The following is an 11,773-nucleotide window of genomic DNA, read 5'->3' as shown; positions in this document are numbered from 1 at the left end:
AAAAAAATGATTAATCTATAATTTAAAGAGAAATAAAACATGGCAATTTATACAACTAATCATTTAAATGTAGTATTATTGACTTACATGGGCAAAGCCATAGAATATAGAATATATTAAACAAATCAGTTCGAATAAAATAAAAGTGAAACACTAGCAATAATTAAAAATTATGAATAGTAGTACATATCAGTTAAACGATCACTGTCCTTAACTGGCAAATTATTTTGTCACTTCCCTGAAAAAACAATGTAAAAATAAATTGAACAATATTAACTTATAAAGCATCAATCATGGGTTAGAAGTGAAAAAGCTCTTGTAGCTTACGAGCAAAGTTTCTGACTGTTACTTTTGGGATTATGAATTGCAACATTCAAAATTCAGGAATAATGGACCATCCATTTATACTTCTTCTCCACTTAAATATCAGGCTAATTTGAAACTTTAAGGTACAAAATAAAATAAGAGGCCTAGCAAGTGAATTTGTTAAATAAGAGACTCTGTCTTTGCCATATATAATTTGTGAGTGATGTGTTTTGTTTGAGAATGTTTTTTTCGTCTCCATTGAGTTTTTTAAACCAGTTATTGACCACCAGTCCACACGTATTTTCATGTCTCACATAGTAAAATTAGAAAGTAAAAAAATTAAGTATAAAAACCAAATACAAATTTGTAAAGAAAAGGTTATATACACCTCCGTCGTATATTTCCTACCACTCAAGGATTTACCAACAGTTAAATTTCAGGAAAAAGAAAAGATGATTTTTTTCTCCATAATTGAAAACAATACAAGGACAAAAAAAGTAGGTATGTAACAAGTGGGGATTGATTCATATTACTTTGGATAAATGATTCAAACATTCAACCAACTGCACCATTATACATTTTAGAACAGAAAATATAGAACAATTCTAGGAAATATGTACATAAAATACCCAATTTGGCGCAAAGACCGCGGGTTCACGTGAACCATAATAAACATATGGGCTCTAGGATGGACCATTTAGTACTACTTGCTACGTAAGTTTCGGAAATAAGACGCATGCACAGACGCCATAGTTTTATATATGATGATTAAAAACAAAGGTTCAGGATGTGGAAGCATGTATCCTATTTCAAGTATATGTGATGTGAGTGTGAAATCAGCCATTAATATTTGTGTCAAGTAGACCACCTTCATTACGAAGGCCCTTCCCTGAACCCTGTATGAATGCTTCGTGCACTAGGCCGTCATGTGTAGGGAAGCAGGAAGGTGAAAGCAAGATCAAATTAGAGCATCTTATTCTCCTCATTGAAACACCTAGCTGTTTATTTCAATTCAATGTTCCACATCTCTATTTTTTCCGAAAAGAACATTAGAAAAGGGAGGGTATGGGAGAAACGACCAGATATTAGGAACATAAACAACATCATTAGCTGAAACGACAGAAAACTCATCCCCTGAATCTCAAGGAAAGACTCTCCATAATTTAATTGGGATGTTTACACCATGGTACATAATTAGTATTTAATAACATGATACACATTTCGCCATGGATCAGCCATTGAAGGGCTACTACTACTAGTAGTCTACTACTATCAGTTGGTAACTCTATTTTTTCAGAAAGTAGAACGAATCCACTAGTATCTGTTTGGCCCAATAGACATCTCAGTTTCCTTTTGTACACCATCTCAGGATGTTAGTTTAAATACATTTCATATAACTCAAACTTATGCGACACCCATTGTTTTGATCCTTAGAATAATTCTCCATTCTATTCGATTACATGTATGCTCATTAAACTTTATTTCACTTTAATAAGAAAAAGTCACAAACACTATTTTTTTGCCCCATTAAAGTAACTAAACTTTACTCACTAATTTTGTGACTTTGTATATAGTGGATATTATATGTGAAATTACGCTCCACCAACTACCTAAGTCAATATTCGGGCAACAGATACCATCTTGAAATGCGTGTTCTCTTTTTCTTTTTGTAATGTCTAAAAACTATCTACAATCTCCAGATAAAAAGTTCTAATACACTTCAAAAACTACAGAAAGCCTCATCCACATTTACTCTTCTTAATATACTATTCAAGACTTTAATTCCACAATGCAAAAGGTCAATAAAGATTATCACATTGGCATGAAGCTTACTAATTCTCTGGTGTTTAGATTGAAGCACTAAACTCTAAAGCATAGTTAGGAAAGGAAGGCATTTTTCATCTTCGTGTATAGGTGCATTATGATATCGACTGTAAGGATTCACATGAAAACATGAACTAGTGTACAGGTGGGTAATAAGTAAAGGCGAATAATCATTTCAGCATCCTCCTAAATCTTATAAGCGAACAACTAAGAAATAATAACATGGCCAATTTTATTATCCAGTGATTCCCAATGTAGTTTCCTTAAATATAAGCAACTATATATCAGAAAGAATAGATATATTTGTTCATAATGCAAAACATAATATCAAAGTTGAAAGACAACAGAACTAAGTAGAACAGACATACATCAAGAGTGTGATTTGATTCAACAATGATTTTAAATTTGATGTGTGAGGGCGAGGGATGAAATCTTTGTCAATCATGGCAAGGGACAACTATGAGGTGAACAAGGCAGCAGAAGAAGAAAGCAACCATAACTTTCTGAAATGAAAAGAAACCAGAGGGTACAACCTATGTCAGCATAAAATTTAACTGTCCAAGCGAATTCATTCACACCTGATTGAAAAGTGGAGTTCCGTCTGTCATCAGATGAAAACCAAAAAGAATTATAAATCTCTTCAAAAATAATCGGCAGGGAAGAATCTCTTCCAAATTGAGTAGACTAGAGTCCAGCACTCAAAAATATACTGGAGTGATGTTGCTTCCGCATTGAATCCACTAGATTTCAGTGTCAAAAAGACGGATTGTGACATTTGAAACCATTCTACGGGCAAAAGGAATATAACTTAAACTGTACCTGAAAACCAGACAATATAGCAAAATAGTAAGGATAACTCTGGTTGGTTGTTGGGAAGTTCCACGCAGATCATTTTTGAAAAAATTCTTTTCTCAATCCTCAGTTTCTTTAATTTTCAGAAGAAGTATAAAGTGCATATATCTGTCAACAAGAAAACTTTCCTCTTCAAGATCACTTTACATTAAGTGTAAAGGAATCACCTAGCAAGCTAACACCACTTTGTCTTAAGTAGGACCTACAAAATCGAGTGAAGTATACTGTTTATAAACGTGTGTGCAGAGGAAGAGGAGCAATGGGCCGGTATGAGATATGGGTTTAGTGACTTAACTCACGAGACAGATGTGGTAGTGAGGATTGATACGCAAGTCATTTCCAAGAGATGAAGTTTCAAGTATCTTAGGTCAATAATCCAAGCATATGAGAGAGTGATGATGATGTTACACATCGTATAAGAGAGAGGTGGATGACATGGAGGCTCACATCCGATGCCTATTGTGATAAAGATGTCCCACCAAGACTTAAAAAGATGTCACTCAAAACCTCGCACGTCTAGAAGATGAAAGTAGTGAAAATGAGGATGCTGAGATGGATGTGTGGCATACAAGAAGAGATAGGATCGGGAACTAAGATATTCTGGACAAGGTGAGAGTGACCTTTGTGGTGGACAAGATAAAGGAAGTGAGGCAAAAATGATTTGGGCTTGTGAAGATGAGATGCCCCAATGAGAAGTTGTGAGATGTTGGCTATAGTGGGTCTGAAGGAAGGTAGATTTAGTTGAAGAGGTATAGGGGAGAGGTGACTATGCAAGGCATAACACCGGACTTATCAAGGACATGACCCTAGATAGGAGGATATGTAGGTCGATAATCAGGAAAAAGGATTAGTAGGTAGTCAAGTGATGTTTAGTTTCCTTATCAATGTTGGTACTATTACTCTCTTAATGAGTTATTGGCTAGAATCATCCCTCAACTATGACTCAAATCTAATATACATCCTTATATTATCTAAATGAGCAGAAAACATCCTTATACTATACGAAAAATAACAAGAATTATCCTTCAATCTATTTTCTTTAAGAAACTAATTGAATCAATAAAAAAATAATTTGACCATGTCTTACCACGACGAGAAGATCAAAATTACCTAAAAATAATAAGGATATGGATAGGAAATGAATCTTTCATTCTTGAAATTTAAATTTTGCGTGTTGTCAATTTATATGCTTTTTGCATCCTCAAGTAAATTGACTAGCAACAATACATAAGTTTTGAAATATTTATAAGTAGGTTCCGATGGTAAGAAAGATTATGTAAATAATTATTTTAAAAAATGTTGGACATTTAGTGAAATTACGTAGGTGTTTAATTATGAAAATAAAATAAATAATTATTGTATTCGAAAATTTGAAGTTGGAGTAGTATTTGACCATATTTTTACAAAAATATTTGGAATTTGAATATTTTGTCTAAATATGATTTAAATCTCAATTTCTAAAAAAAAAAATCACTTGACTTGACTATCTTAACCATGTGTACAAATATTCATTCGACTTGACACATTCAGTTTTGTTGTTTATGGGGTTTTTTTAAAAAAAAAACTAGACAAAAGGATGAATCTCGTAACTTTTTGGATAGTTCAAGGATATTTTTATTCACTTATATAACACAAGGATGTACTTTAAGTATAGGTCATAGTTGAGGGATAATATTAGCCAAAAACTCCTCTCTTAATATAATTTCTTTGATTTTATTTTTAGTGTTTGTCTCCTTCATTTAAGTTATTGTATTACTTGTTGATACCATTATCTTTTCCATTATTTTAGGCATAGTGACATTCATTTTTGTATTCTTTCACTATCAGACGTGCTTTGATATGCTTTACTTGAGACAAGGGTTTATCGGAAACAACCTCTCTATCTTTGCAAGGTAAGGGTAAGGATTGCGCACACACTAGACAAACCCCACTTGTGGCATTACACTGGATTTGTTGTTGTTGTTAAAAGAAAATAAAGCATGATCGTCAACTGCAGATAAACTGGTTAGCGGAGAATAACGATGACCAGTAGCACACTGAAATCTGATTAAAGGGGGAGTATGTAGTCCTTAAAAACTAAGGTTGCTTTCTTTGTTGGTCTAATTCGCCACAAGGTGGAAACAGAACATCGGCTCTCATTGCTGCTTGATAACCTATGTCAGTTGCGTTAAGCTTTCAGTTTTGCACAAATTGCTGGTGGGTGTTGCTCTTTTGCCCATCTACCAACCTACCTCGTTCACATTGAGCCGGACAAGAGAGACTGGAGACACTCTTTAAAGTTAACAGAAGCAATTCCTTTCTCACCCTTTCTAATGTACTAGCTTCAAAGTCTTACCATCTCGTTGTTGCCTTCCACACAAAAAGACTGGTCACTTCCTTATTTTGAACTTGTCTCTTAACTCAAATTCTCCTCTAAAATGGTACAGCAGACGATGCAGTGCTGCCTATGCATTAATTAGCTTCTAAAGCCTTAAGTTCAAGCTTTGAAGCTAAGTTTGGTTGTTAGGTGAGGAGAACTGAGAAAACGATGAGAGTAGTTTTTGTTTTCCAAATGTAGTGGCATGACCACAATGAACTAACCAGATTTTAGAGATGCTTTTTTTTTTTGGATAACTCAGAGTCTGAACATTCCTTACAAAATTACTAAGAATAATTCAAGCTTCAATGAGTTGAAAGCTGAAGTTGAAAATTAACTCATCAATCTGAATACTTACGATTTACTGCATGTACTAAGAAAACCTGATCATGGAATCTCAACATTGTTAAGCAGCAATTTAAACATCCATATCTCTAGTTTCCGGTTCATCCTCAATCCAGTGACCTGGACTACCTCAACCATTCAAAAAGCAAAAAAAAACCACCTACATCCTCCCTTTGACATATGAGTGCTCCTAATATAGCAACCCCTTATCACTATTCTTTTACCTATTTAAGCATAAAACCATCCGATCTACGGGTGCTAAGAAATCACAGATGGAGACCCTTTTCAGCACTTCCTAAAATTAACTAATTTCAGGCCGACATGACATACGTATGGCAGGTTTAGGCACCAAAAAAAGTTGTTCAAAGAACATGTATAAAATATTGAAATAAAATAATCAAAAGTATACTACTAAGCGAAAGTGGTGATGTAACTTCAACAGAGGTGTTAAGCAGATCTCAGTGTTATCTTTGCATTAATTGATGAGTGTCTTCGTACCTCATCTACTACTATGACCATGTTGAGATATCCTTAAAGAAAAAACAAGTTTTTCGATGATACTTCTGACCCAACTTTGGTTGGCAAGCAACCAAGAAAGGTCTATAAACCACAAAATAAGATATTTGTTAATACATTTTCCCCTTAATTCCTTACTGTAATTTGTGCAATTAAATTTGAATTTCAACTTTACATTTGAGATGGAAACACACAGTTTTATCCTTACACTACAACCCTGTCATCTCCTATCCTACTTTTGGGCTAAAATGTAACTTGTAAGGTTAAAAAGAATGTAGATTGTAGAAAAACAGTACATGCAAGAAAAACTATGCTAGATAGATAAGGAGTTAAGCAACTGACCAGACAAGGGCACATATCTCGCATATGATTGCAAGTAGAGTCAGAATCTTACTGTGGATCTGCAGAAATACGTAAACAATAAAGAAAAGAAAGATTGTACTTCAGATAACAATGATCAGTGCACATAACATAACAAGGTAGAGTGAATAGTGACATATATCTTTGACACTTGGACCATGTGAAGCAGCAAGGAGGACAGTAAAAGGGACATCACTGTTTTGCATCACATAGTAAGAAAATAATACGCTTTTAGGATAAGATTTTCAACATTGACACCTTGAAACTACTACTAAGCAAAATTTATCTCGCTAAGTTCATCTTCTTCTCATATCAAGAGAGGGTTTCTTGTCAAACCGGCCATAAATAATAATAATAAAAATAATACTACTAACAATAATAATAATAATAATAACAATAATAATAATAATAATAATATCTTTCTACTTTCTAGATATCTTCTCTCAAGAAGAAATGAGAGTTCAGTTGATCTCTTGTATATCTAAGGAAAAAGGATACTGGGACGCAGAATGAATTTTTCCTTGTAGTAGATTTTTAACAACACTACATGTATTTACCTATAACTACAACTTCCTCGTAGAAAGGACTCCTACAGGATAACCTTAACCTTGAAAAGGAGACTAGGCAAGGAAGAAGATATGTCTACTGCAGTTAATGAATTATCGCATTGTTGTGACATGCCCTTAAAGGATGAGTGCAAATTAAAGAAAAGAGTACTGCGGTTTCCTAGTATATCAGAGGAAGTGAACTCTAATATATAATCCATCTTATGTTACTAATTCAGCATGTTTTTTAGGAAGAGGATCACTCCAACAGATAACCCATTGTATAGAAAAGACACTTACCCAGAGTGCACAAATGAGAGCTAAAACAACGCATCCAACATACATGGATGTGGCATAGGCACGAACTGGATCCATCATCATTGAAAGTTGCTGCATAGGTCCAATGAGAAAAGCTGTGCTGCAATGAGAATATCCAAGTTCAAAACACAATAAACTGTAAGATGAATGAAATTCAAACACATGGCTTACATACAACAACATAAATCTACCCGAGATACTAAAAAACTAGTTATACTTGAAGAATTGGAAAATTTGGAGCAACACCGTGCAAAAGCAATTTGTTGGTATTGGTTTGAGAGACACATATCTATTTCTAAACCCAACCTTCTAGCAACCAGACATAGAAATAAATTGGCTAGAATTAGAAATGAGAGGAAATAAAGGGAAATAAAAGAAAATGGAGAAAAGGTCATATTTTGACTTTAAAATGCACTTCTTCTTTCTTACCTTATTCCTTCAAAACAATATATCTCGCGAGAATTCATTTTTCACAATGCAGAGTTGAAGTAAAACCGAATCTTTAACAATTTTAAAATGGTAACAACCAACTACATGGTTAATTAATTCCAACAATTCATATTTCTATACACAAGCAGATTGTGGCATACCTTCCAATGGCCAACATGTTGCCAAAAGTAAATAACAAGGCAAATTTGATGGGCTTGATGAACACGATCATTGACTGCAGAATAAGACATGGGAATAAGTGGTCATAAAGGGAAAAACAACAATCAGCTAACGAATTTGTCATAAAAACAGCAGTAGAATGATTACAGCAACTGAATAAGTGATCATACCAGGAACATACAAATAAAGCCGGCGAGCAGACAAGCCGCGAAACCATAAACTCTCTACTCATCAAAATCCACAAAGTCACCATAAATCATCACCTTGGGTTTTAGGAGAAAAAAATTGGATCTTGTCCATAAAAACAATACCTGTAAAGGGGACACAGAGCAGAGGGCTTCTTGGTCACCAAACAGATTATCTTGCTGCTCTTCATTCTCCCCCAAAATGGATTCACTTAGCCTCCACATTTTGTTGAGAGTTGGGTTATTACTCAGCGGATCATCAATACCTTATACCCTACCTGAAATTTCAACAAATTATTGCAAATAATCAGAGCACAATGATAAATCCTTGAGAAGAAGTCCAAAATAGTTCCTTATTCTTGGGTTAAGACTCAAAATAATCCTTTAGACTTTCGCATGGAACACTAATAGTTGTTTGCAATATTGTGCACTTTTGGTCGTCCCCAAATTTTTGTTTATTTTTAGAGGAATTGGCACATATATACTCTTAGATAAATTGGCACCAAATAAATATTTAACAAATAAAAGCGTATAAAGAATTGGCATATAATAGCCATAAGTCTGTTTTGCACAAAAATGGGAAAGAAAAATCCTACACCCACCTCTCTCTTCAAATTTTTTTAATTTAAAATATAAAGAATACTTACTACAATCTCTCTTTTAACTCCCCACCATTTTGTCAAGCCCCGAGCCAAGAAGAGCGGACAAGAAACCTATGACCACATGTTATACAATTGACCTGTACTAAGTGGAGAGAAACTACTATTCATAAGACAAATACTAAAGGACTATACATAGACAATATTGTACATCTAGCCGCACAACTTCAATAAACAACTGAGACTATTACTACACAAGATAATTTACGTTCTCCATGAAGTCTGTAATAGAATTTGTAGCTATACTATGACGTATGATCAAGCAGGGCATCGACATACCCAAATTATAATTATAAGTATGAATAAAGAGTACTTGACATCCATTTGCTCCAGATAAATGGGGAGCTCACCAACTGGTTTGTTGAATATATAGTGGGTTCCTAACATGAAAGTTTGCTAGCCTGTAAACCTAGTACTGCATTCTACAGATATATGGGGAGCTCACCAACTGCTTTATTGAATATATAGAGGGTTCCTAACATGAAAGTTTGCTAGCCTGTGAACCTAGTACTGCATTCACAGAATGCAGCGCCCCCAAACATAGGGACATCAGTACATATAAAAACATATACTGGTATGTAAAGCAGACAGAATATGTAGGCACACATGGATGATCATATGAATCAGATTTCAAAATGAAAGACTTATGAGCGTACAAGTAACAAATATACAATATTGAACTCTAACCTATATACTAATCTTATTAGCATATCATACTCCAAAGTGCTAATGATGAACAACTATGGATAGACAATCAGAAACTTCAATACGAAATTAAACTCATAAATAACTTCATTAGCTTAACATATAATGTGTTATACCCTGTTCGTTATTTTAGATCACCAGATAGTTTGCCTAAGTGGTGTCCTGGCAATTTTTAATACAAATGGTCATATGATGGCCTAAAAAGGGGATCTATGTTAATATATGGCATGTGTTGCATAAATACTCAAAATTATGATTTCATACACATAATTTTAATCGAGGTCTGACACAAGGGCGCCCATTGTGGGTTCGCATGTGAGGGTCTTGCCCGCAGGCTATATGTGTCATATATTGGCTCGAGTCAGGGAAACAATACATGACATTCCAGCTAACTCCAAATGCAAATGATGCCACAAGGGTGAGTACACCACAATCTTTAGGCTCATTATAATGGTCTGGCATCAATCATGTGCACAGAATCACGCATATGTGTCAAGTAAAACCTATGAATACCCTCCCCCGGTAAGGGTAGAATTTATCAAGTGATTCCTTCAAGGCCTATGACAAGTAGATAATGATAAAATCATTTTTCCTCTCAAGTATAATATTTGTATAACAGTTGACTTCTTTAATCATGCTACCCAATTATGACAGTGTTCGTTCTTAGTTTATTTTATGCCTATGTTGCCAGTGAAATCAAATATACAAGTGGAACTGCCATTTATTCTCATATATAACACGTGACAGATATACCACATGACTTATAAGGATTTCGAGCAAAGACACTTACAGTCATGCAAAACATTACGAGTACTCAACTCGAAGGAGTAATATGAATATTGTGACTTCAATAAATAGACGTAAAACGTGAAGACAAGAAAGTTAAAGTGGGACGAGAATATAGATATTTTACCATATTAGACATATCGTCCTGTGTTTGGCTTGTAGAAAGTGGAGGACATATTCACATATATCAAGTAAACTATAATATATTGACTCTTTTAGGAGAGACAAGTGACTAAGTAAGGTTGTGCCTTAACGGCGAAGAAGGTTTAAGCTTTACATACCTTTGGTACCTTCCTAGCTAATCGAATCTTTACATAGGCTACTATTACCTTTTATCATACAATAGGGCAACATTTTACTACAAAAATAATGTATACTTGCATCAATAACTCGTAGATCATTTAATAATTTACCCCAAAATTATTCACTTATGTTCAAACCAAATCAAGTTCCTTAACAATCATTTGGATCAAATTTTTTATTTTTAACTTACAAAAGTTCGAAACTAAATCTGCCCCATCAATAGAAACACCCAAAAACTCCAGCTTTTATCATAATTTCATCTTTTCCCCTTCTCAAGAACCCTAATTAACCAGACCCATTTCAAGAGCTTGAATGGAATTCAAATCAAATGGTGACTACCACTATATAATACCTCCCAAATATGTAATCTATGATTGAATTCGAGTAATGGTAGAGAAATTACCTAATTGAAAACAAATTTCAAGTTGAAAATCTTGATAAATTTCCACAATTCTTGAATACTGATGGACAGGTATCTATGAGGTATGGCCACTGTATGCCCTTATTCTTTAAGAATTATTGATAAACTTTTGAGTTCTTCTCACGTTGAAGGCAGAGAGTACTTGTGAAGAGTCTCTTAAATAAAAATTATTGATCTAAATATTTTATTATATTATTTATTAAATGATATTTAGTTAGATTTTAAAAAATAATTTGGAAAATACTATTTAATGTTAAGGATAAAATATGAAAATAAATGATTTTATTTTTTTGATAAATTAAAAACGATAAATAAAAATAAATAGCAAGTAAAAAGTGACCATATATTGTAATAATGACTCACTCACCAAATATCGATATGATAAGTGACGGATGAAGTAATAATGCCTCTTCATTAAATTTAAGACTTTTGTATATAAAAGACTGAATATTAAAACGTGCATTAAGATTGAGATGTCAAAATCGAAAAATTAAAAATACATATGAATATAAAGATGTAATTTATTTGTCTAAACACTAAATCTCTAAGATTATTTGTTTTCTTTGAATGTGCTTATTATTTTATTTTATTTTTAAATAAAAAATTTAAACAACACATCATTAAAAGTTATTATTCAAATGAAGATAAGTTCTTTCGAAAATGTTTTCAAAAATAAGATTATA

General features: G+C 33.5%; 1 protein-coding gene across 8 annotated transcripts; it reads right to left on the bottom strand.

Annotated features, from left to right (window-relative positions):
- Positions 1–21: 21 nt before the first annotated feature.
- On the bottom strand, positions 22–11,283 carry LOC101245340 (uncharacterized). 8 transcript variants are annotated; one of them, XR_002027440.3, is made up of 8 exons: positions 11,073–11,267; positions 8,343–8,494; positions 8,202–8,255; positions 8,013–8,086; positions 7,405–7,522; positions 6,542–6,600; positions 2,709–2,949; positions 22–238 (listed from the first exon to the last, which is right to left on the bottom strand). XR_002027440.3 is itself a non-coding variant. In XM_019213127.3 (8 exons), coding segments are annotated over exons 2-7 (405 nt in total). In that variant the 5' UTR covers positions 8,442–8,494; positions 11,073–11,267; the 3' UTR covers positions 22–238; positions 2,709–2,730. The 8 variants fall into 8 exon arrangements, 7 of the variants coding, with proteins under 7 accessions (XP_019068672.1, XP_019068671.1, XP_069151457.1 ...); XM_019213127.3 differs by having other exon boundaries at positions 2,709–2,731; XM_019213126.3 differs by lacking the exon at positions 2,709–2,949.
- Positions 11,284–11,773: the final 490 nt, after the last annotated feature.

This window comes from Solanum lycopersicum, chromosome 3, assembly GCF_036512215.1.
Source record: "Solanum lycopersicum chromosome 3, SLM_r2.1".
NCBI lineage: Eukaryota > Viridiplantae > Streptophyta > Magnoliopsida > Solanales > Solanaceae > Solanum > Solanum lycopersicum.
Note: the sequence above shows the minus strand (reverse complement) of the source record. Positions and strands in the feature narration are given on the sequence as shown.